At 34.6% G+C, this 27,002-nt stretch overlaps 2 protein-coding genes, 1 long non-coding RNA gene and 1 pseudogene across 3 annotated transcripts; 3 read left to right on the top strand and 1 right to left on the bottom strand.

Annotated features, from left to right (window-relative positions):
* The first annotated feature begins 6,964 nt into the window (after positions 1–6,964).
* LOC148546410 (Pentatricopeptide repeat (PPR) superfamily protein) lies at positions 6,965–9,977 on the top strand. The gene has a single exon (XM_088500265.1). It carries the CDS (start codon positions 7,414–7,416, stop codon positions 9,781–9,783), a length of 2,370 nt encoding a protein of 789 aa, XP_088356391.1. The 5' UTR covers positions 6,965–7,413; the 3' UTR covers positions 9,784–9,977.
* A 132-nt stretch (positions 9,978–10,109) lies between these two features.
* LOC107618846 (endo-1,4-beta-xylanase 5-like) lies at positions 10,110–18,935 on the top strand. The gene is given in 14 exon segments (XM_088500266.1): positions 10,110–10,355; positions 10,437–10,478; positions 10,715–10,937; positions 11,066–11,123; positions 11,125–11,238; position 11,347; positions 17,385–17,468; positions 17,471–17,491; positions 17,606–17,965; positions 17,967–18,246; positions 18,249–18,335; positions 18,338–18,396; positions 18,592–18,865; positions 18,868–18,935. Coding segments are annotated over 14 exon segments (1,740 nt in total). The 5' UTR covers positions 10,110–10,286.
* On the bottom strand, positions 14,787–15,725 carry LOC148546409 (uncharacterized; annotated as a pseudogene).
* Positions 18,936–22,360: 3,425 nt separating the features above from the next.
* Positions 22,361–23,907, top strand: LOC148546408 (uncharacterized). The gene is made up of 3 exons (XR_015900192.1): positions 22,361–22,625; positions 23,100–23,229; positions 23,787–23,907. It is a non-coding gene; the product is annotated as an uncharacterized LOC148546408 (long non-coding RNA).
* The last annotated feature ends 3,095 nt before the right edge of the window (positions 23,908–27,002 follow it).

Below are 27,002 nucleotides of genomic sequence, written 5' to 3'. Positions count from 1 at the left end.
ATAGTTCCATTCCTATAAGTAGTATTCATAGTAATAATAATAGGAAATTAAATAATATAGTGTCAAAAGTAAATATCCTGAACTAAATGTGTTTAAGGTTAACAACCAACTAAATAAAACTATTACAAAAGCAGATATCAAGATACATCATTATTATATCTTGAACATTTTTATTGGAGTATCTGTAATATCATTTAAATATATAAGATTGTATTATCTTTTAATTTAAGAAAAAAATTGCCTCAAATTACATCTAAAAATAATAATTTAATATAATTAAAAGATGCAAATCCAATATTTTTAGCAATGTCTGAACAATAATTGTTGAAAGTTGAACGGTATCACCAACTTATAAAATGTGTGCATAACTATGAAAAGGCTTCTCACCACACAGAATGTACCAATATTCGGTGCCATATTTTCAGCAGCTCTAAGTATAGCTTGATAATTGTTTGCAAAATTTTCAACCAGGAAACAGAAACACAAACTAAAATATGGGCTCTAAAAGATTTTTTATCTATAAATTATGAACTTGTTTGGATGAACTTCTAAAAAAATATCTTTTTTTGAGTTATCTTTTTTTAAAAGATTTTATATAAAAATAAAAGTAATTTTATGTTTGGATATCTCATGCAAAAAAATCTTTTTATCTATTAATTATATTTGGGTATAACAATATAAAAGTATTTTTTTGTTTATTTATTATATGAGAAACATCTTTTTTTTAAGAAAAAAAGATCTTTTAAAAAAAGATGTAAATTACAGTTTCTCAAAAAAGATGTTTTTTTTTCTAATGCTTTTACTTTTATTACTAGAAATTTGCCAAACACGCTAAAAAATAAAAAAGATATTTTTTCATTAAAAAAGATCATTTTTTTTATCAAGATAATGACGCCCAAACAAGTACTATGTTTGGGTATAATAATATAAAAGTACATTTTTGTTTATTTATTATATAAAAAATATCTTTTTTTAAAAAAAAATATTTTAAAAAAGATGTAAATTACAACATCTCAAAAAAGATGTTTTTTTTTTATTTTTTTAGTACTTTTATTTTTACTACTAAAAATTTGTCAACCATGTTAAAAATAAAATAAAAGATTTTTTTATCAAAATAATAGCATCCAAACAAGCACATAATGATAGTTTTTAGATTGTGAGCTACTGGAATATTAATTTTAAATGTGGAATCGCTTAATTTGGAGTGTAGTAACTGGACCCTCCGAGTTCTGTTTCAAAAAGATTAAAAATTTTGAGGTACTAAAATCGGACCCTTTAATTTTGATTTCTCCAACAATTTTACGAAGGCTAAAAATTACAATGTTGGAGTATATCCCTTGTCTCATTTTCATAAAAAAAATTAGCAGCTAAAATTATAGTTATTAAAATCGGATCAGACTGGCTAGTTCGATAGAAAAATCAATGAACCGAATTCTATACCAGTCCAGCCCGATACTTAAACCGAACAAGGTAGGAAATCGGTGCAAATCTGTCAAATTCGGTGAGATCGGTCCGACCGTTTTGGAAGTTAAAATTTTTTCAAAATGTTTGGGGTGGGTTTCAAAATGCCATTCACAGCCACCTCGCCATCATACTTCTTGTTAATTTATTTGCAAATTATATATATATATATATATATATATATATATATATCATCAAATAATTTACTTCTATTTAATTTATTTTAATTTTAGTTATAAATTTACTTATTTTTTAATAAATATTTGTAGTATATAATACTATAATAGATATAAATTAATCAATAAATTATTAAAATTTAAAAATAATTATTTTAATATAAAAACAAACTAAAATATTTATGATAGAGTAAAATGAATAAAATACTTATTGTTCCTGTTCTATGTTGTTTTAGAATAGCTAAGTATTCTTAAAATATTCGTGAAAAGATGTATTTTAAATTTTAATTTTAAATTTTTGATTATTTTTTATTTTTTATTTATATAAAATCGGATTAATCGGTTCAATCAATAATCTATCGATTAAACCATAATCTAGTAATCGAGTAGCTTGACCCATTCGATTTTGACATTAAAATGCACACATTAATGAAAGCCACTAAAACGAGGAATACACAAAATAACTTGCCTGCTGTACATCAAGGATTCAAGGTGAAGGCCCCGAGCCCAAACATTCGATGTTATTAGCGCACGAGTGATTCCGGCACAAAATTCGTGTCATGAATTTACTTGTCGTCTCTAGTATTTCAAGAGGGAGAGTGGCATAAATCAAGACAACCTACACACTCAAAACTAAATGATTCAATAATTGCAAAATACTTCATGATACACAAAGGCTTTGAAAACTTATAATTTGATTTGCAAAAAATGATATTAGACAACCCTGTCATATTTTTCTCCTCATTGACAAACTTTATAAGGTGCATGGAGACACCAACTCAATAAATTCAATCCCCAAACAGATGCATACGCAAACAGCCACAAAATAGAGGGTCATATTATTGTTGAAGCTTCAAGCTGTTTATATCCTGATTATTGGGGAAACTAGTTAGTTATAGTTAGAAATAGTTAGTTATGAGAGTTGCTAGAGAATCTGTTATTCTGTATAACTCTCTCTCAGGGGTCTAAAGCTACTATATATATGTGATTGTACAAGTACTCAGGATTTTAAGTCGGATAATAAGTAATACACACTTACTTCAGTTTTCTTTACAAGTTACCTTCTCTATTTTCCATTCACAAACCTTTCACTGCATAAACCAATTTCTTGTTCATTCTCTATTGTTCTTGCAACTCCTATATGGTATCTAGAGCTATTGATCCTGTTTGGCCTTCAACATGGAAATTTCATTATCTGATTCTGATTCCACCACCAAGAAACCTTTTCTCCAATTGCAGACAAACTCAACAGCAACAACTACTTAGAAACATCTTGCTCTTCTTACAATTCAAAGCTTGGGATTGGAGGATCATCTTGATCCTTTGAAAACCCCACCCCAGTTTGTTACCGATGAAACGACCGAAATTAGTTCTGAATCTGAAAAATACAAGAAGTGGCGTCTTCAAGATCTCACTCTCAATACTTGGATTGTAGCTTCAATGAGTGACTCTTTCAAAAGCAAGACCATACACTGTTTACAATTCCATGAAGCCTGGAGCAAAATTGAAGCACATTTTCAAGCTGCATTTGCTGCAAGAATTCAGCATCTTTAAGATATGATTCCAATCATAAAGGCTACGAGTGTATGGCCAAAGGTGGTAAGGTTTATCTTGCTAGACATGTGCAGTTTCATGAGAATTCGTTTCCCTATCATTCTTTGTTTTCAAATTCTAACAACCGCAGGTTCCACATCCCTCACCCACACTCCTGATCATAGCAAATTTGAAATTACAATTTATAATCCATCAACACCACCACAACCTCTTATCTCTGATCCCCTTTCACCACCTATTGTTCCTAAAATCTCTCCCACCAATATTTCATCATCTATCTCTACTTCATCTCTTCCCAACCTACCACAAATCACAGCAACTACTCCCTTACCTTTAACTTCTACATCCACAGTTCCTTTTAGTGGACATGAAATCCGCCCACCACTACTGCCCTCCACTAATACTCATTCCATGAGACCATGACTACAAAGGCCTTAATTGCTCATATCTCTGACCTCATTAATGACACTCCAAGTGTTAGAATATAATTAGGATCAATTAGAATTATTTAGTATATCTGAATACTTATTATAGAATATTACGTCTTTATTATTACGATTCTCTTAGCCCTATAAATACCCTTCTATATTGTATCATTCCATACAATTTGAATAGACATACAAATCCTTTCTCCAATATAGTCTCTTGTTTCTAACATGGTATCAGAGCCATGGTATCCTCCTTGAAGAGGATAGGTTGTTTTCCTTGAGGTGAAATCACCGTAATTTTTGCATTTTTTTCTATGTCATTCATCTTTCTATTTTGTCACTCCTTTGAAACTTTTTCACCTCACCGACTAGCCTATTTTCTCTGTCTTCTATTTTTTTTCGAGTTGAATGATCAAACACCATTGTCATCCGCTGCTTACCTATTCTCATGAAGAAATCATATAGTTTTCGTTCTCTCGTGACAGTTCCGTCTGCGTTCTCCCGTGGCAGTTCCGTCTGCGTTCTCCTGTGGCAGTTCCGTCTGCATTTTTCCGTGGCAGTTCCGTCTGCGTTCTCCCGTGGCAGTTCCGTCTGCATTCTCCCGTGGCAGTTCTGTCTGCGCGTTTCCTTGTGGCAGTTCCGTATGCGTTTCTTTCTGGCAATTCCAAGCGGCAGTTGCGTCTGCGCTTCCTTCAGACAAGCGGCAGTTCCGTCTGCGCTTCCTTCAGACTAGCGGCAGTTCCATCTGCGCTTCCTTCTGACAGTTCCGTTTTATCAATTTATGCAGTTTTTTTTCTATTTATTTCATTGTTTTAAATATGTTTCAAACTCAAGTTGTCACTTGAGTTTGAGGGGGATGTTAGAATATAATTAGGATCAATTAGAATTATTTAGTATATCTGAATACTTATTATAGAATATTACGTCTTTATTATTACGATTCTCTTAGCCCTATAAATACCCTTCTATATTGTATCATTCTACACAACTTGAATAGACAACTTGAATACACTCACCAAGAATTGTGGATCAAGCAATGCAGTGTGCACATTGAAAAAGAGTTATGGACAGTGAGTTTGAGGCTTTAACTCGATGTAATACCTAGACATTAACTGCACCCCACCTAATTCTACAGTTATTGGCAACAAATGGATGTTCATTATCAAAAGAAATCAAAATGGAGACATTATTCGATATAAAGCGAGGCTGGTTGGTAAGGGATTTCATCAACAAGAAGGGATTGATGAGCAGATGTATAGCCCAGTTGTGCGCCCCACCACAGTTAGAATAGTTTTGTCCATTGCCATCTCTCTTGGTTGGACATTGAGACAGTTCGACTTTGATAACGCCTTCCTCAATGACAAGCTTGATGAAACTGTCTACATGTTACAACCACAAGGGTATTCTCAGAACAGCTCTCTTGTTTGTAAGTTGAATAGAGAAATCTATGGTCTAAAACAAGCTCCGAGAGCTTGGTTTCAGACACTAAGTGCTTCTCTACAACGCTTTGGTTTTCACAATACCAAATCTGATATTTCCCTGTTTGTCAAGAAATCTTCATCTTCAATTATATATATGTTAGTCTATGTTGGCGATATCATTGTCACAGGTAGTAATGCTCAAGAAATTGATACATTAGTCACTCAATTGCATGCTGTATTTTCTTTGAAAGATCTGGGGAAATTCAATTTTTTTCTTGGCCTTGAAGCAACATACTTGGAGAATGGGAGTCTTTTAGTCACTCAAACAAAATATGCTATGGATTTACTTCGCAAATCTGGCATGGATGGTTCAAATCAACTCCAATGATTTCTCAAGCTAAACTCTCTGTCTTTGATGCAGAATTCTTTGATGATCCCAAGGCTTATTGTTCAATTGTTGGTGCACTACAATATTTGACTCTAACCCGACCTGACCTGGCTTTTGCTGTTAACAGGGTGGCACAATTCATGCATCATCCATCCTTAAAACACTGGAAATTCGTGATGCGCATCTTTCGCTATTTAAAAGGTACGGTTGATCATGTGTCTTGTTCAGTAAATCAACTAATTTTCGTCTCATATCCTTTGCAGATGCTGACTGGGGTGGCGATATGGACTATCGGAAGAGCATTACAGGCTTCTGTGTTTACCTTGGTGATAACCTCATCTCTTGGAGAAGCAACAAGCAAAGTAAAGTGAGTAGAAACAGTACAAAAGCAGAATATCGTTCGATGTGTGCTGCTCAAATTGAAATCATGTCTCTTCAGCAGCTCTTAGCAGAACTCTTTATACCTCAGACTATTCCCCCCACCATTTATTGCGACAACCAATCTTATACTTCACTCTCGCTGCAAGCACTTGGAACTCTACCTCCACTTTAATTTCTTCGTGATCTCGTTAACGAAAAGTCACTATGGGTGTGTGTGGTTCAAGTATTACATTGTTATAAAGATTCTATTTCCATGGGAATTAAAGATACCTAAGGGAAAGGTGGGAATTGAAATGATGGTATTTTGATTTCCTGGAATCAAATTTGCTTAGAAATAATTTTTCAAACTTTGAACCAAACATAAAAATATGATATTCCTATCTTAAAATTCCTAAAAATTATTTATAATTCCTCTAACCACATGCACCCTATACGTCATGCATATTCCATTATATGACCAAATTGCAAACCTTCTCACAAAACCTCTGTCCTTTACCCTCTTTGATAGGTTTCGCAACAAACTGAGGATACGTGCCAAATCGTACCTCAGTTTGAGGGGGGTATTAGGGAAATTAGTTAGTTATAGTTAGAAATAGTTAGTTATGAGAGTTGCTAGAGAATCTATTATTCTGTATAACTCTCTCAGGTGTCTAAAGCTACTATATATATGTGATTGTACAAGTACTCAAGATTTTAAGTTGGATAATAAGTAATAGTGTAATACACGCTTCAGTTTTCTTTACACGTTACCTTCTTTGTTTTCCATTCACAAACCTTTCACTGCATAAACCAATTTCTTGTTCATTCTCTATTGTTCTTACAACTCTTATACTGGTAAATCATTGAAACTATTTTGTCTAGCAATATTATTGGCTTGGCTTGCTTCATTGTCCTCATGTACACACATGAAGCCATATAGCCTATATAGAAAAAAAGAAAAAACTAACAAAGCATTTCACCGCTAAGTGAGGCTTGTTGAATGGGTCAAATATACCATTGTGCCACTAACTACATATATTTTTTCCATTTGATATTAATAAATCATTTTAACGTTATGGGTACAATCATCATTGTATTTAGATTCAACCAAAAAAGTCATACCGACTTAAAAACAAGAAAGGAATAGTGACATAGTATATATAAAATTCAAACTCTGAAAATTCCATTCCAGACAAATACCTAAGAAGCTCCGGTGGCAGATACCTATACACATACGTCTAGCGCCCAATTCATCCTATCATCATCAAATTCAAAACAACAAAAGAACACAACTATCAGGCAGTCCAACACAACAACAAACACGAAACTCAGCACAGATCAGAAAAGCACAATTTGGTGTCTAATTTCGGCCACGCTAAATTGAATTTGTCACTCCTATCAATACGTGGTTAAATTTTCGTGGCAAACTTCCGTTTTTGTGGTAGTGTCAACGTAACATTGACATTAGCATAGATGTTCATTGTTCAACTTGCCCACAATTATTCCCTTATTAGACACTACTGAGAAACGCACCATCTAATAATTATGCCAAAGCAACTTGCATTCAAATCTCCATTCCAAATCATCATTCGCCATAATCATCAACCACACTTCCAGGTTCCAGCATGGACCCTCGCTTACTGGCCAGTCATTACATGGTCAAACTCAGCCGCACCCCCATCACCCAGATACTAGCACGTGCCATCCACGCTCACATTCTTACCTCTGGCTTTAGGCCATCCACTTTCATCCTCAACCGTCTCATTGATGTGTATTGCAAGTCTTCAAATATTTGTTATGCCCGCCAACTGTTTGATGAAATTCCCAAACCAGATATTGCTGCTAGAACCACTCTGGTTGCGGCGTACTCTTCCATGGGTAACATAAGGCTTGCTAAGGAGGTGTTTTATGCCACCCCTTTGAGAATTAGAGATACAGTTAGTTATAATTCTATGATAACTGCTTATTCACGTAATCGTGATGGGCATTCTGCTGTTAGGCTCTATAAAGAAATGAGGGTGGAGGGGTTTGTGCCAGATCCATTTACTTTTGCAAGTGTGCTAAGTGCACTTTCGTTGATAGCGGATCAGGAGAGACACTGCCAGCAGCTGCATTGTGAGGTGATCAAGTGGGGAGTGGCGTGTGTGGTGTCGGTATGCAATGCTTTGATGAGTGCGTATGTGAATTGTGCGAGTTCACCATTGGTGTTGTCTTCATCGGTGATGGCTGCTTCTAGGACGTTGTTTGACGAGATGGAAGAGAGGGATGAATTGTCATGGACCACTATTGTTGCTGGGTATGTAAGGAATGGTGATCTTTGTGCGGGGCGCAAGCTTCTCGATGGGATGACTGAAAAGATAGTTGTTGTTTGGAATGCCATGATATCTGGTTATGTGCATCATGGGATTTATGATGAAGCATTTGAGTTGTTCAGGAAAATGCAATCCATGGGAATTAAGTTGGACGAGTATGCTTACACTAGTATAATTAGTGCTACTTCTAATGCTGGATTGTTCAGGTTAGGAAGACAGGTGCATGCTTACATTCTCAGAACAGAGTTACAACCTTCAGAACATTTTATTTTGTCGGTAAATAATGCCCTAATTACGTTCTACACTAAACATGGTAAATTGGTTGAGGCAAAGGAAATTTTTAACAAGATGCCCATAAGAGATCTAATTTCTTGGAATTCAATTTTGTCTGCCTGTGTGAATGCTCGGCACATTGAGGAAGCTAACTCCATTTTCAAGGAGATGCCAGAGAGGAGTCCCCTGGCATGGACAGTGATGATATCGGGCTTAGCACAAAATGGTTTTGGAGAAGAAGGTTTAAAGTTATTCAACCAGATGAAGTTAGAGGGACTGGAGCCATGTGATTATGCATATGCAGGAGCAATTACGTCGTGTGCTGTTCTTGGATCATTAGACAATGGACAGCAACTGCATTCTCAGCTACTTCGTTTGGGACATGACTCAAGCCTCTCTGCCAGCAATGCATTGATTACAATGTATGCAAGATGTGGTCTTGTTGAAGCTGCCTATGATGTGTTCCTCACAATGCCTTATGTAGATTCAGTATCTTGGAATGCCATGATTGCAGCTCTTGCACAACATGGAAGGGGTGTCGAAGCCATTCAACTTTATGAACAGATGTTGAAGGAAGAAATATTACCTGATAGGATAACTTTTCTCACAATTCTTTCTGCTTGTAGCCATGCAGGTTTGGTCAAAGAGGGGCGTCATTATTTTGATACAATGTGTACTTCTTATGGTATAACCCCAGGAGAGGATCATTATGCTCGTTTGATTGATTTATTATGTCGTGCCGGTATGTTGTTAGAAGCAAAGAGTGTAACTGAATCAATGCCTTTTGAGCCCGGTGCACCTATTTGGGAGGCTCTTCTTGCTGGTTGCCGGATTCACGGGAATATTGATTTAGGAATTCAAGTTGCTGAGCAACTCTTTGAGCTAATGCCACAGCATGATGGAACCTACATAATCCTGTCCAATATGTATGCCACTTTAGGTCAGTGGGATGAAGTGGCCAGGGTGAGGAAATTAATGAAAGAACGAGGGGTGAAGAAGGAACCTGGTTGTAGTTGGATCGAGGTTGAAAACATGGTCCATGTCTTTTTGGTTGATGATGCTGTTCATCCTGAGGTACTATCAGTGTACAGATATCTAGAGCAACTCGTAATTGAAATGAGGAAGTTGGGCTATGTTCCTGATACGAAGTTTGTATTACACGATATGGAATCTGAACACAAAGAATATGCCTTGTCTACTCATAGTGAAAAACTTGCTGTTGTTTATGGAATTATGAAACTTTCTCCAGGAGCTCCGATTCGTGTTTTCAAAAACTTGAGGATATGCGGGGATTGCCATAATGCGTTCAAGTTTATATCCAGAGTAGTCAAGCGAGAGATAGTAGTGAGAGATAGGAAGAGGTTTCACCATTTTAAAAACGGTGAATGTTCTTGTGGCAACTACTGGTAACAAAAGGTTCTCTTATTTGGTTCTCATCAATGATTGCTTTAATCTCAACACTGGTCAAACAGATGAATATATAAGTGGAGCATCTGTTATCAGGAATTCAAATTTGAGATTGATAGTAGTCCCCAAAATGATCTTGATCATGGTAATATAAAGTCTTTTCGACCTCTAAATATATGCATAATCTTTTGTTACAATTTCAGTACTCCATGATGCTTTCCTGCCACTAGTGTTTACAGGACATGCAAAAGTCATTATAAAATTTTCATGTATAAACATTTTCAAAATCTACCAAAGAATTTTGTTGTGTATTTGTGTGACAGTGAGCATCTGACATTGCTTAAGATATGTCATATCATGTGACATTCTCTTATTGGCCTATACTCATTCGTTGGATTTGGTGCTAAAACCAGCATTTGTTCTTCTTAGACAATTGGATTAGATTCAAATATATATACCTTATAATAACCTTAAAATAAGAGAAGGCTTTATTGAGCAGTGAAAAGATGAAGGCTATTGCAGAAGGCTCCACGTTATTGCTTAGCACATCTTTGCTTTTAGTGGTCTCAGGTTTATATATCTCTTTCCCTCTCTTTCAGTGCCATCTATATTGTTCACCATATACCTAACATATCTATGAAACAAATGTGGGGTTTGGTATCAATTCCTTGCCATATGATTACTCTGCTACTACTGAGGCAAGAACACATACATAAGAATCATATACTAACATAATGGAAACTAGAAAACTAGATTGTTTTTCCTAAGCTGCTAAGTATTTGTATATGTTTACCATTTGCTGCTGAGGTTCAAGAATACATGATAATTTAAAAATATAATTAAACTAGTCAAATACTCAAACCATTTATGTGGTAGTTTCTATAAACCATTGATAAATAAGCTTTCATGTGTTGACATTGCCTTGATGAAGCAGTGTGTGGCAGAAACACCAAGAGCAGAGTATGGTGGAGGCATTATAATAAATCCAGCATTTGATCACAGCATAGATGGTTGGACAGTATTTGGAAATGGTGCTATCGTGGAACGAATATCAAATGCAGGCAATAGATTCATTGTTTCACGCAACAGGACTCAACCATCAGATAGTTTCTCCCAGAAGGTCCAACCTAAGAAAGGAATGCTATACAGCTTTACTGGTAACTTATACTTTGAACTTTGAAGACAGCATTCTCATACATACAATCTATGTTCTAGACTTGTTACTTTCTCTAATATTATGAGTTCTGTTTCAACCAGAAATTTGTGACATTATTTCCATATTCAGCTTGGTTTCAGCTCAGTGAAGTAAGTGACACTGTGTGACTGTGTCAGTTATATTTAAAAGAATGCAACCGAGCTGATTCAAGGAGGCTACACAATAACAAAGCATGGATGCTGGACTCTGCTAAAAGGTGGCATAGTTGCCAACTACTCAAGCCCTGCTGATATTATTTTTGAGTTGAAGTGAAATAACCTGCATGTTTCTCAGCTTTAAGAACAAGGGGGAAAAAAATAGCCTCTTGAAAAAAAGATTTTTGAATATTATTCCTGAATTGTTTCCCTTAGAGTGTGATTACATACAGAATATAAAGATTATTTACAACCTAATTAAAGAAAAAAAATAATAGGTAATAAAAGCTATTCAAAACAAATCTGCACCAAATCTATCCTAATATAAACAAATCTGTACTAATTATAGAATAATTACAACACTCCCCCTCAAGCTGGTGAATGTATATCTATCATTCCCAGCTTGCAAGTAAGGTCTTTTAAGTGCTCGGTGGGAAGTCCCTTAGTGAACATATCTGCCAATTGGAGTCTTGAAGGGATGTACTTGGTGGCTATAAGACTATTGTCCAATTTCTCCTTAATGAAATGTCGGTCTATTTTTACATGCTTTGTTCGGTCATGTTGAACTGGATTGTGTGCAATACTAATGGCAGACTTATTATCACAAACCAGTTCCATAGGAGCTTCATACTTTACTTTGAGGTCATCGAGTATGATCTTCATCCATAATAATTCGTAAATCCCTTGGGTCATGGCTCTAAATTCCGCCTCTGCACTTGATCTTGCAACTAAATTTTGCTTCTTGCTCCTCCATGTCACCAAGTTTCCACCCAAGAACATGCAATATCCTGAGGTAGATCTCCTATCAATAATTGATCCAGCGTAGTTAGCATCAGTATATACTTTCATGGATAAAATTCCTTCCTTTTTGAATAGCAATCCTTTACCTGGAGAGGCTTTCAAGTACTGAATAATCATGTTTACAGCCTGCAAATGTCTCTCTTTTGGATCATGCATGAATTGACTAACCACACTAACTGCATAGGCTATGTTAGGCCTAGTGTGTGATAAGTAGATGAGTTTTCCCACAAGCCTCTGGTACTGTGCCTTCTCTACCTTTGGGCTTTCCTCATCATTTCCAATTCTATGATTTTGCTCTATGGGCACTTCAGTGATCTTACAATCTAACTTACCAATCTCTTTGAGGAGATCTAGGATATATTTTCTTTGGGAAATAAAGATGCCTTGTCTAGAGTAAGCAACCTCTATCCCAAGGAAGTACTTTAGCTTGCCAAGATCCTTCATCTCAAACTGAGTGGCTAACTTTTCTTTCAAAGTCTGTTTTTCTAACACATCATCAACTGCAATAATCATATCATCTACATAGACCAAGAGTAGAGTGAGTTTGCCTTCTTGTGAATGTTTTATAAACAGAGTATGATCACCTTGGCTTTGTCAATACCCTAAAGATATCATAGCTTGAGTAAATCTTCCAAACCAGGCACGAGGTGACTGTTTAAGACCATACAAAGCCTTTTTTAGTCTGCACACCTTATTTTCTTCACTAGTGATACCATATCATGGTGGAATCTCCATGTACACTTCTTCTTCCAGACTTCCATGCAAGAAGGCATTTTTAACATCAAATTGATGCATCTCCCAACCAAAGTGTGTTGCTAAGGAGAGGATAATCCTAACAGTATTCATTTTTGCCACTGGAGCAAATGTCTCCTCGTAATCGATCCCATAGGTTTGGGTATATCCTTTTGCAACCAACCTTGCTTTATACCTGTCCAGTGTGCCATTAGATTGATATTTAACTATGTATATCCACTTACAACCCACTACTTTCTTGTCCGTTGGTCTCTCTACAATCTCCCAAGTCTCGTTCCTTTCTAATGCACCCATTTCTTCATTCATAGCTCGAACCCAATTCTCATCTTTTAAGGCTTCTTGTACTGATGTCAGGATTCTGGCAGAATCAATAGCTGAAAGAGAAATTCTGGTGCTGTACAGAAATATTTTTAGTGGACACAAATTTGGAAATAGGATATTTGACACAGGATCTTTTTTCTTTTCTCATGGCAATAGGTAAATCAGCTAAGTTAGTTGCACAAGTGGTATTTAAAGTGTCAAGAGTCTCAAGAGTATGAGATCTTACCTCCGGTTCAGACAAATGAAGTTGCTGTTTGACCAGGATGGGTTCTTGCTGCCTTCGCTGATATTGTTTTCCAAAAAACCTGTCCTCATTATTCTCTTCATTATTCTTTTCTAGTAGTGATGCTGATTCAGGGTCTTTGTTATCCTCCGGAGAAGTCAAATTCTGCAACAAGGGAAAAGGTGATGACTCAAGGAACTCAGCTTCTGGAATACTCTCCCCCTGAAGCTGAGAACTAGGAAAGAAGGACTCGGACTCATGAAATGTGACATCTTTGGAGATATAGAATCTAGGACTTTGAGGATAATAGCATTTGTATCCCTTTTTGTTTGAAGCATAACCTATAAAGACACATTTGATTGTCCGAGGATCCAACTTACCCCGATGAGAACTATGAATATGAACAAAAACAAGACAGCCAAAGATACGACTTTGAAGACTACTCATAATAGGGATAGAGGGGTAAATTTTGGTCAAAAATTGAATAGGGCTAAGTTTGGAAGAGTAATGCTCGAGTAACCTCAAGAAGATGACGATTTTTCCTTTCGCCACCCATTCTGTTGAAGGGTGTCTACACAGGTCAATTCATGAATAACTCCATTATCCTTAAGGAACTTGGAAAAATTTTAGTTCACATATTCTCTGCCATTATCAGAACGTAATCGCTTAGTCAGGCTTCCAAATTGTGTTCGAACCATTTGGTAAAAATTTTCAAACAAGTGGAAAACTTCAGATTTATCTTTCATGAGAAAGATCCAGGTAACTCGAGTACAATCATCAATAAAAGAAACAAACCACTTTGCACCAGAAATATTACTAATAGCTGAAGGTTCCCACACATCAGAATGAACAATATCAAAAGGTTTAGAACTTTTATTATTACTGGGAGAAAAAGTAGCCCGATGGTGTTTAGCTAATTGACAAACATCACATTGAAAAGACTCGACAGACACTTTTGTAAATAAAAAAGGAAATAAAGACTTTAGGGTACTAAATGGAGGATGACCAAGTCATTTATGCTGAAGCCATATCTGAGAGTTTGCCCAGGACGGTATGTTTGTCTGATGATTTGAATTAAGTGCCTTTTGTTTGGTACTCTTTTCATGCGGTAAGTAGTATAACTCGTCCTGCTCTTTAGCAATTCCAATCGTCCTCCTCGTGGCAAGATCCTGAAATACACAATGAGTATGAAAAAAAGTTGCAGCACAATTTAAGTCTTTGGTAACCTTATCAATAGACAAGAGGTTAGTAGATAATTTTGGAACATGAAACACATTTTTTAAATGGATAGAAGGTTGAAGGTGGATGTTACCATATCCAGTAATAGGAATATAGGAAACGTTAGCAACAGTGATTTGTTTGTGACCAGATGAATTAGTGTAAGATGAAAAAGAAAGGGAATGAGGTGTCATATGATCTGTAGCACCAGAGTCTACAATTCAGGTACTCTCAGTGTTAGGAGCATTAAAGGATGAGAAGCTAGAACCCTTACTAGTCATGGTTAAAGCACAAGGGCTAGATGTTTTACTAAGTGAGTCCATAAGACCACGTAAACAGTCTAATTCTTCTTTGCTAAGGGCTGGGGCCTCTCTTCTACACTTTCAGAGTCAGACAATGTGTGGTTAGCACGTCTTTGTATGGCACCTTTGAATCCTCCAATACGTTCAAGGACCTTCTCCTTTCCATGAAGTCTAAAACATGTGTCCTTAGTATGACCCGTTTTCCTACAATAACCGCACCAGCAATCATCACGGTGAGCCTTTAAGAAAGGCTTTCCATATGAAAGGGATGGACCTTTTAAAGGACTTTTGCCGGTGGCTAGAGCTGAACCATCAACATAATTTTCTCCTTCCAACATGACTGACCTTCGAGTTTCTTCCCCTCGTACAATATGAAAAACTTCTGAGAAAGAAAGAATTTTTTCTTTACCCAAAATTTGAACCCGAATTGGATCAAATTCAGAGTGCAAGCCAGACAGAAATTTAAATATACGTATCCTTTCAATAAATTATGTCAATGTAGTAGAATCAGGTGTGCGCTGCATAGTCAAATTTTGATACTGATCTAACTCGATCCACAAACGATTCAGCATCCCATAGTAGTCTGTTACGGAGAGGCTCTCTTGCTTGGTATTGAAGATCTTGTTTTCTATTTCATAACATGTTGTAGTATCCTTCTTCATTGAGTATGCCTGACTTAGATTATTCCAAATCTCCTTAGCAGTGGGGAAGAACATATAATTATGGCTTATTTTTGGTGTCATAGAATGCCATAACCAGGTCATGATAAGAGCATCCTCGTCATCCCAGGCTTCATATTTGGGGTCTGTCGTGGTTGGAGGGTTCCCTTCAAGATGATTTAATTTCTTTCGCCCCTTGAGAGTAGTGCGAACCAGTTGAGACCATTGGAGGTAGTTGCGCCCATCAAAACGATACGACCCTTGTAACACCGGTAGATCATTGGGGCTGACGAGAGGCGCAGTCTTATCATCCGTCATTGGTAAGAATCGGCAGCAAAAGGAAGACAGAAGAAGAAAAAAAGAAAACCGATGATCGTGTCTGGACAAGCAGTGTCGCAATCAAAGAGATCGCGTGCAGAGTGGCCGATGGCAACGAAATCTCCTGGGCTTTGTAGATCGACAAATCCCGCTTCTGATGGTGGTGGTCTTGTTCAGAAACTCGTCGAAAAAATTCCGATGGTGGCGTGCAGCAGCGGCAGGGCACCGAAACAGGTATAGTTGCAGCAATGAAGGATGCCTGAAAAAATGCTGGAAAAATGCGGAAGCAGAGCCCTCAGAATCGGGAGCTCTGATACCAATTTGAAAAGAAGATTTTTGAATATTATTCCTGAACTAGAGTGAGACCCGCGCAATGCGCGAAGAGGTAGATTATTTATACTATATAGTATATTTTAATAAATGTTATATTTAAAATATTTTAGAGAACATATTATAAATATATTTTGAATTTATTTATTTTTAAAAAAGACATAGATTGTTTATATTAGAATTATACAAAACTGCATTTTTATTTTTTTTATTTTTCGATTTGCATTAATGGCTACACTTTGTCTTTTCTTACGATTTTTTTGTTTGTAAATAATTAAAAAAATAAATGAATGTGAATGAAAAATATATAAAAATGTTATATTAAATTTAAGAAATTTTTTACAATTAGTATGAGAGATTAAGAAATGAAGAGTAGTAAGAGTCTTAATATGTATAAGTTGTAGAATTTGAATATTTGTAACTGAAATTTTTATAATTATTATTATTATGACACTTTTAATGTATGTTTATTGCATTTAATTAGTACTTGATGTTTCAATTGAATAATAATAGATAAGAGGTTTTTGTTTTAATTTTTTTAAAATATTTTACTAAATAGTGATTGGTTGATTTTTCAAGTCATTAGAATTGCTGACGTGGCATCGTTAGCAAAAAAAAGATGACTTAGGGCTTGTTTGGGTGAGCTTTTAAGAAAAGATCTTTTTTTGAGTTATATTTTTTTAAAAGATCTTATAGAGAAGTAAAAGTAATTTTATGTTTGGATATCTCATGTAAAAAGGTCTTTTTATCAATCAATTATGTTTGGATATAACAATATAAAAGTACTTTTTTGTTTATTTATTACATGAAAAACATCTTTTTATTAAGGAAAAAATATCTTTTAAAAAAAGATGTAAATTACAGCTTCTCAAAAAAGATCTTTTTTTGATTTTACTAGTGCTTTTACTTTTACTACTAGAAATTTGCCAAACACGTTACAAAATAAAAAAAAAGATCTTTTTTCATTGAAAAAAGATCTTTTTTTAACAAAATAATGACGCCCAAACATGCACTTAAACTCATTGTGGAGAGAGTTGGTATCAGCTTTTATATATTATAAATAGATAGATATTAGATAGATTGTTTCCTTTAGAGTGATTACATAATTAAGGAAAGAAAATAAAGATTATTTACAACCTAATTAAGGAAAGAAAATAACAGGTAATAAAAGCTATTCAAAACAAATCTGTACCAACTCTGTCCTAATATAAACAAATCTGTACTAATTATAGAATAATTACAACATAGTCAAATGCTCAAATGGTTCTGGTTTTCTTGTATTTAGATATCTTTCAAATTTTGTGAAGTGAAATTGATTCAACCATGCAGACCAAGAACTCAAAGGTGGAAATATGGGCTGATAGTGTTTCCTTGCAACCATTCACCAAAGAGCAATGGAGATCACAATATCACATCAAGATGAAAGCACTGAGAGGGTAAGTAAGTGCATATCCTTTTAATTTTTTAGTTAAAAATGTGCATACCAAGCATGAAAGTTTATGCTTCTGATCTACTTCCATCAAGACTAAGTGTTTGAATTAAACTTGTAGGTTCGCAAGATCAAGGTGAGGTTCCAAATAACACATAAAAATGAAATAGCATTGGAAGGAGCAAGCGTCTCCATCAAACAAAGCAAGTCTGATTTCCCATTTGGATGTGGAATGAACTTTCATATCCTCTCAAGCAGCAATTACCAGAACTGGTTTGCGTCGAGATTCAAATATACAACTTTCACTAGTGCCATGAAGTGGTATAGCACAGAGGAAATTCAAGGCCAAGAGAACGACACCATAGCGGACGCCATGATCAATTTCACCAAAGAGAATGGCATTAGTGTCAGAGGCCATAACATTTTCTAGGACAATGAAAACACGCAGCCTAAATGGGTCAAGTCCTTCTCTCCTGATGAGTTTAAGGGAAGCAGCAGAAAAAAGAATAAATTCTGTGGTTTCAAGGTCTGAAGGTGAACTCATGGCATGGGATGTGGTGAATGAGAATCTCCACTTAAGCTTCTTTGAGGAAAACCTCGGTGAAAATGCTTCTGCAGAGTATTTTTCTAAAACTTACCAGCTTGATCCAAAACCATTATTGTTCATGAATGAGTATAACACCATTGAATATAGTGGTGATACGGCTGCCAGCCCAGCTAATTATATTGCGAAAATGGCGAAGATTCGGTCATTTCAAGAAATGAAGGAATATCAGCAGCAATAGGGCTGCAAGGCCATTTCACTGCTGGCCCGCCAAATCTTGCTTACACGAGAGCTGCCTTGATGCTTTTGATACTACTTCACTTCCAATATGGCTCACAGAAGTGAGCGTGGATTCAGATCCAAATCAGGTATTTCCTAAACTCCGACAATGTTTAAGATATGAAAACATATGCTAATTTGATCAGTGTCTTCCTTAGAATACGATAGAGACGATCTCTTAGAATTTTAGAATAGAGTTGTACTATTTTAATTAACTATAGCTTATGACTTAATGATAAGACACCAAATTTTATTCTCATTCTTGATTTTTGGATGGGAAGCAGGCAGAGAACTTGGAAGAAATTCTAAGATAAGGATACTCTCATCCTTCTATTGAAGGGATCATCATTTTTGCCAGTTCGGCAATAGCTGGTTTCAAGGACATGGCTCTCACTGATGAGAATTTTCAGAACATTCCGGCCAGTGACATTGTGGACAAGCTCATCAGTGAGTGGCAAACTGAGCATCAGAAAGCCATAGCAGACAGCACTGGATTTGTACATTTTTCACTGCATCATGGAGATTATGTAACTGTAACACATCCTCTTGGCCACTCCTCAAAACACTAAATCTAAGTGTAAGGAAAGATTCTACACAACAAACCATCCATGTCAAATTGCACTCATAAGAGATATATCAAACATGTACAACGTTGAAATATCCTGATAAAATGTTTTATGATATTATTTTTGTTGATTTCAATAGTCATGCAAACAAGAATGATCAAAGGCGGCCCCCTCCCTCTAATATTATGAAACAAGTAGTGAATATATTTGAATATACTTATTTTAACTTTTAAGTTCAAATTGTAAAAATAAAAAATAAAAATATGATTTCTTTCCTTGAAGTATACTGCTTTGTACTTTGAAGCCTAGCATATTTTCACTTCCCTAACACTGAGCTCTGCTCTGTTTTACTGGTGTGTTCTGCAATACAGGCTTAAATGATGAGTTTCCAGATATTCTTTGATATTTAGGTTTGTCTTATATGGCTCTTTCCATAGGGACAAAAGATGATAATAGTAATACTATAAACCATTTTATTATGATCTTTCAACTTTGTACATGTTTGATAACTTCTAGGAATGCATTTTGACATGAATCTTTTGTTGGATGACTCTTTAGTTAAATTTAGATGGAGTGTTTTTGAGGAGTGGCTAAGATGATGTGTTATAGTTACATTGTAATCTCAACAAACGATAGACTTCTGATTCAAAATTAATAACAAATATTAATTCAACATGAATAATTAACATCTTACAAGGTGCTGTCACTTTTAGCATAATCTAAGTATATTATACAAGATCAAATTAAAAAAAAATGGGAGTGGTCTTAGGCTTCTGATGATTATTTTACAGAAGCCAATAAGTAGAATCAGATTGCATAAGATGATTCCTCAACAGCCACAACACTGTAACCAAAAGATGGATGAGAGAGCCTTAATTTCAATAGATCCTGTGAATTGGATGGTTCAAACTAAAATTTTACCCTTTTTTTGTCCAAAAGTGCAAAATATTTATGTTTTGTCCAACAATCAAAGTCATTGTTACTCAAGTTTCTCTTGATTTTCTGTTTAAGCTTTTCCTTTGCATGCTTGTTAAGGGTGGAGTAGCAATAATCCATTCTTCGATATGCCAGTTGTCTGGCACCAATCCTAATCCTCTCTGCTAATGGAGTGGTAAGCGGCAAGTTGGAAACAGAGAACGCATTGCTAAAGGTCTAAGCAGCACACCAAAGCCATTCTGAAATGGGAATTAACAAAATTTGGTGTCTATGTTCTTGTTCTTAGCTAGTATGCAAGTGAAAGGTGAGGTGATACGTGCTTCAAATGTTCGTGATATGAAGAGTTCAAGAGTTATTTAGAAGATATTTTAGTTTACATTTTTAGAATATTTTATTTAATGTATTTTGATTTTGTTTATTTAATTACTAGATTGGGCCTTATGTTTATGGGCTTTAGGGTTTCTTTGTTTTAACCTAATAAGAGGTTATAAATACCTCTTTAGCTATTGTAGTCGTAGCATAGAATTTTTAGAGGTTTCAAAACCCCTTTTTGGTTTCGTGATGAAACCATAGTGTGGACAATTGAGGTTGAGGAGTCCCTCTCTTGTTACATCGGGGAATTGGGTAGAAGGTTGAGGAGTCCCTTCGATTCAATTTCCAAATTATGGCGTTGACAAGTTAGGTTGAGGAGTCCCTTTCTTGTTGCGTCAAGAAATTGGACAGAAAGTAGAGTGATTCTCTTTGTATTCCATTTCAATCTATCCATTTTATTTTTATTTCAATTTCAGTGTATCTTTTTATTCAGTTTGAATTCTCATCTTTATGTTTATCTCTTATTTCCGTATCATTTGGTATCAGAGCTCAGGTATTAGATTAATTCTTATTAATCTATATTTGTTCTTCTTTTATCATAAAAAAAAGAGTCCAGTGTATGTTGCGTCTTTCTTTAAGTTCTTGTTTTCGTTTGCATTTCATTATTGTTTAAAAAAAAAGCATAAAGTAAAAAAAAAACAAAAAAAAAGAAATTATCTTCCTTGTAATTATTGTCCTTTTCATATATTATTTTTTTCCACCTACAAGATTCGAAGACGAATCTTTTTTGAAGAGGAGGAGAATGATACGTGCTACAAATGTTCGTGATATGAAGAGTTCAAGAGTTATTTAGAAGATATTTTAGTTTACATTTTTAGAATATTTTATTTAATGTATTTTGATTTTGTTTATTTAATTACTAGATTGGGCCTTATGTTTATGGGCTTTAGGGTTTTCTTTGTTTTAACATAATAAGAGGTTATAAATACCACCTTAGTTATTATAGCTAGAGTAGAGAATTTTTAGAGGTTTCAAAACCCCTTTTTGGTTTCGTGATGAAACCATGGTGTGGACAATTGAGGTTGAGGAGTCCCTCTCTTGTTACATCGGGGAATTGGGTAGAAGGTTGAGGAGTCCCTTCGATTCAATTTCCAAATTATGGCGTTGACAAGTTAGGTTGAGGAGTCCCTTTCTTGTTGCGTCAAGAAATTGGACAGAAAGTAGAGTGATTCTCTTTGTATTCCATTTCAATCTATCCATTTTATTTTTATTTCAATTTCAGTGTATCTTTTTATTCAGTTTGAATTCTCATCTTTATGTTTATCTCTTATTTCCGTATCATTTGGTATCAGAGCTCAGGTATTAGATTAATTCTTATTAATCTATATTTGTTTTTCTTTTATCATAAAAAAAAGAGTCCAGTATTTGTCGCGTCTTTCTTTTTGTTCTTGTTTTCGTTTGCGTTTCATTATTTTTAAAAAAAAGAAGAAGAATAAAGTGAAAAAAAAAACAAAAAAAAAGAAGAAGAAAAAAACAAAAAAAAAAAGAAATTATCTTCCTTATAATTATTGTCCTTTTCATATATTTCTTTTTTTTTCCACCTACAAGATTCGAGGACGAATCTTTTTTGAAGAGGAGGAGAATGATACGTGCTTCAAATGTTCGTGATATGAAGAGTTCAAGAGTTATTTAGAAGATATTTTAGTTTACATTTTTAGAATATTTTATTTAATGTATTTTGATTTTGTTTATTTAATTACTAGATTGGGCCTTATGTTTATGGGCTTTAGGGTTTCTTTGTTTTAACCTAATAAGAGGTTATAAATACCTCTTTAGCTATTGTAGTCGTAGCATAGAATTTTTAGAGGTTTCAAAACCCTTTTTTGGTTTCGTGATGAAACCATGGTGTGGACAATTGAGGTTGAGGAGTCCCTCTCTTGTTGCATCGGGGAATTGGTTAGAAGGTTGAGGAGTCCCTTCGAATCAATTTCCAAACCATGGCGTTGACAAGTTAGGTTGAGGAGTCCCTTTCTTGTTGCGTCAAGAGATTGGGTAGAAGTAGAGTGATTCTCTTTATACTCAATTTCAATCTATCATTTTTGTTTCTATTTCAATTTTAATGTATCTTTTTATTCAGTTTGAATTCTTGTCTTTATGTTTATCTATTATTTCCGTATCATGAGGTCAATGATCTAACATATAGCCTCTTTATTATGAAGTCTGCTGAACTATCTGATTGAAGTTTGATTCTCTATACCAATGAGTTTTTTGCACTTCTCCAATGGATTGGCGAAGACTTTGAATTGCTTGAACCAGTGATCTACTTCACCCATGAACTTGGTATGTCAAGGCTATGAGATATCTGCAGTCCAAATAGAACAATGATTTCCACCGTGATCATGAACATATACACCACATGTTGCCGCGGCGGAATCTGTGACCGTACGATTGGCGTCGATTTTCATCCATGGTTGAGAAGGAGGAAACCAAGCTATATGTATTAGGTTAACTTAAGTTTTAAGCATTATCTAAATTCATTCTTGACATTCTCATTTAGTTTAAGAAAAAGGATAATAGATATAATATTCCTCAGCTGGTTAACGAATTTTCACTATTAATAACCAGAATAATTATAATCACAGTTAATTTCTCCTAATTGAGTCAACTGAACTGATTGTGTAATTCTAGCCATTTTTTTTTAACAAGAAAAATTCTTAAGCTAAGCTACATGTATGTATATTAGTATATTACAGAAAGAAGCGAATACATCATGTCATATTAAATTCACATCTCCACCGAAAATTCATGTTCATATTCAAGATTTACTCTTTTTTTTGGGTGACCAATATTATTTTTCCATATATAGCACCTTTCGTTCAAACAAGAGTTGGTGAAACTTTAGAACACCTGCAAATCCTTTTTCAGATTCACTAGGTGGAACTTGCTCGGTCAAATCCTTATTCAAATCCTTTTTTCAGATTCACTTTTTGCTTTTGTTGACTTTTGGCCAATGCTTGATTCGGATTTGTTTTTGGCATTGTCCATTGCGCCCTGCTTTTGGTGAAGATGATTTCCAAGTTTGCTTTGAGAACCCACATTCTTAGTAAGGTTAGTACTGCTATGTACTTGAAATTGTTAAAAGCATGTATTTTGTTTTTCTGTGAAACACTTCTGTCAAAGGTATGCTTCTCTACGGTGTCCGATGTCAGAACCAACCTGGGATTGTAAAATCATTTCTCTGGGGGAGTTTGTATGCATCTATTTGTAAAAAGAACATATAGATCTACTATTTTTTTTGGACCATTTTGTGTTGCTGGATCCATGTTTACAAGTTTCAATTTTGTACAATTGTCATGTTTGTTGTTTTTATGTTTTATTTATAATTTTCAAATTGCAGTAGTATTTATCATATACTAAATTGAAAACTACTACGACTGTTTATTTATCTTACATGTGCTACTTCATTTTAGGTTTGTTAAGGTGGAGTTATCGAAAGAGAAATTATTGGAAAATAATAAGCAGATTTACTGATTATTGGTTTATAATATCTTGCTTGCCCATTTTTCACGTGAACTGATTATTTATTATTTGATCTCATTTCATTCCTTCCCATTTGCTGAAGGTGTATGTTTTGCAAATATTTGTGTTTTTCCTGCGTGTTTCAGGATAAACGATTTCAGAATTGACTGGAAAATGCCAGAGATTGGGCAATTAGCCGAAGTAGATTTTGGGGGACTCCTCTCCCTTTATGGATTAGTGATGGAGGCAACCAGTTTGTGACAACTTTGCTTGATTCCTTAGTGTTCAAAGACTAATAATAGATCATTTGTTGAAACAGAACCATGCAGAAAGTTGATAGCTAACATATCTTTGAATTTATTGATTGATGGATTTCTATGCCATAATTAAATTGAACAGTGTACATAACCTAAATTGATTTCTAAAATTTCAGTATATTATATTTTAAAATTTCATTTTGTTCATAAGGCGATTCTTATCCTTTAGTTGTTCATAATGCTATAATTGTTGTCGAATTTAGATGATAAGGTTGACAAATAATCATTTTAGTTGTTTTAAAAGTAAGCCACAATTTATATTTAAGCATGTCTACTTGATGAGGAAAACCAAAATGTTGATTAAAGGTAGCATTTGCAAGAAGGGCACTGAAAGATCCAAATTTGAGGATAGCTCATAGTTAGGCCTTAGCTTTTCCTTTTCAATTATGTTAGTAGTTGGTAGCGTTAGGCATATAGATGCTACGGTTTAGATTTATGTATATTTTAGCTTTCCTTTTATCCTATCGCCAATAATTTTCAGTTTCTTCAACTATTTGGCATTTATTCAAGTCATGGTTGTAAACTTTATGTATATTTTAGCTTTATGTATTTGCTAACAAGGCATTCTTTCATATATAAATAAAACAGTTGGATGAAGAACAAACCGTTTAGAAAGAGTTCAAAGCTAAAGGACAAGAAATCTTTTATTTGATAATTCTCAAATAGTATATATCTCAATAGCATCACATGAAGCTTCTCATAGCATCTTTTATTTCCAGAACCGTGCTCCCTTTCTCATGAAGCTTCTCAAGCATCACAATCATATGATGATATTAAACTTTTTTTTTCAAACTAGCATTATTGACAAATTGTTTACATTTTTAGTGGGTACTTTTCTATACTTCTTTTAATATTTTCATATATTTGCCTGCATAAATTAAAACTGAATTAATATCTTTGGTTATTTTAGCATTCAACTGATATGAAGATTCAGGTTGAGTATATCCATGCATCTATGAAGTATGGACACTTCGCCAAGTTTTAGTGTCCGCGTCACATTTCGGATATGATACTCACCGACACTCGTCCGACACGCGTGTCTGTCGTGTCTAACCGTGTCTTAATAAAAAAGAAAAAATTCTTCTTCGGACACGTCTGGACACATCTAAATACCATCACGTATCAGCGTTTCCAATCTTATTCTTAAAATAAATTTAGATATAGTATATATTATTAATTATTAAAACAAAAAAATATTTTAAATACTTGATATAATTAAAATAAGTCATTAAAATTAATTAAAAAATTTAATTTATATTTTAATATCAATAAAATATCAAATTATCATCACGGATTTATCAAAAAAATACTTTATATTTTATATGTATGCGTGTCCCGTGTCATATAAGATTTTAAAATTCGCGTATCGGCGTGTCCCGTGTCGTGTCGTGTCCCGTGTCCGTGTCCATGCATCATAGTGCATACTCCAGTTTTTTCTATGTTTATTTACTCTTACCTGTGCTTTTAATTTATTAACCTCTGTGCATATGTTGACTATGAATAAGATTGCATTATGGTTTATGCCTCTGCTGCTGATTCTGATGAAAAGGAATGTTATTGTTTGATTTGAAAATTTATCTATGAAATCTTATCGACATTGACAACAATGAATTTGGTTATGATACTTGAATACAATAAAATCAAAATCGATTTTTATTCTTAATATTTCAAACACTATCGTGGTTCACTTGAGATTGATTTTTGAAGCAATTGAACTGTTCCGTCCCAGATTGAGTAGACTTTATGCCTTGACTGCATGAGGGTATTGTCTGATAGGCTTGATAAGGAGGTTGAAAATGTTAACAGGGACATTGAAGCATATGAGGCCTGTCTTAAACATTTGGAGGGGGAAGCTAGAGATGATTTTAGTGAGGCTGACTTTCTCAAGGAGAAATTGAAGGTGCTCACCAGGTTTACTATATCTATTGTGTTCATTGTCTGTGGTTCAACTCTATAAGTGCTAAGGAGGTTCCATTTTTTCGTTAATCAGGAAAATTGGAATCGAGCAGCACAAATCTAAAAGCTGAATGGTTGAATTTGCTTTGATTTAATGACTCAATGTTGCTGCATCTAGATTCGGATACTATGAATTAGACTTTGTAGTACTCTTTTCTTTATTGGAGAGAATGAATTTAGGGAGGGTTTGGTTTTCTTCTGAATGGAGCTGAAATTATTTCCTTGATTTGAGTAATTAATAATAATAATTAAGTTCTACTGCCTGTGCAACCTGTAACTGAAAACAACGCCAATCTGAAGACATGCTTCTTTCATGTTCTCTTCAAGGTTTGGTTTATCTGATTATGATCTCTTTGCATATCTTCCTATGAGCCATATTTATTTCTTAAATTAATCAATAATATACTTTATTGAAAAAAATATTTCAGCAGGCTGCAGCATTGCCACTTTACATACTCTCGGCGATAACTTTGTCATCATTTTTGTGATGACTGTCCTTCTTGGTGCCCTTAAAAAAAATTATTTCGGCAGGCTCCAGCATTAGCATCTTAGCAAAAAATTAATTGGATATAAGAAAAATAGTCAGCAATCTCTTCTCCAAAATCACAGGTATATTATTCTCTATTTTCTTAATTATATCTTTATTATATGACTTGGTGATTTATATAACTAAATTGCTAATGTAAAGATTTAATATTATGATTAATAGTTATTTAGACAATATGTAATCAATAATTCAATTTTCACTTTTTCTCTGTTCGTTGTTGTGGTTGGAGAAATTGATGTTTTGTGTGTTTGAATTTGAGAATTGCTTTTTTTTTCAGGTTTTGATAAGAATTCAACCGCTGAGTGCGACGGAGAAGGTTGTGCAAGGACATGAAAGGTGCTTGAAGCTGGAAAGTGCACAAACTTTGGTGTGGCTTAGTCACCGGGTGTAAGACTTTATCCCAGGTGCAGCTTAAATTTGGATGCTTTCTTTGTTCTTTTTGTTTGGGTATCAAATTACAATGTTGAAGTGTTTGATTATCATATCTTGAAGGTTTTATGTTATTTTGGTGTTTGGAGTTGGCTTCGGGTTCTAGTGGTGAC

This window comes from Arachis ipaensis, chromosome B9 (genome assembly GCF_059453495.1).
Source record: "Arachis ipaensis isolate K30076 ecotype BB chromosome B9, ASM5945349v1, whole genome shotgun sequence".
NCBI classification, from domain to species: domain Eukaryota; kingdom Viridiplantae; phylum Streptophyta; class Magnoliopsida; order Fabales; family Fabaceae; genus Arachis; species Arachis ipaensis.
Note: the sequence above shows the minus strand (reverse complement) of the source record. Positions and strands in the feature narration are given on the sequence as shown.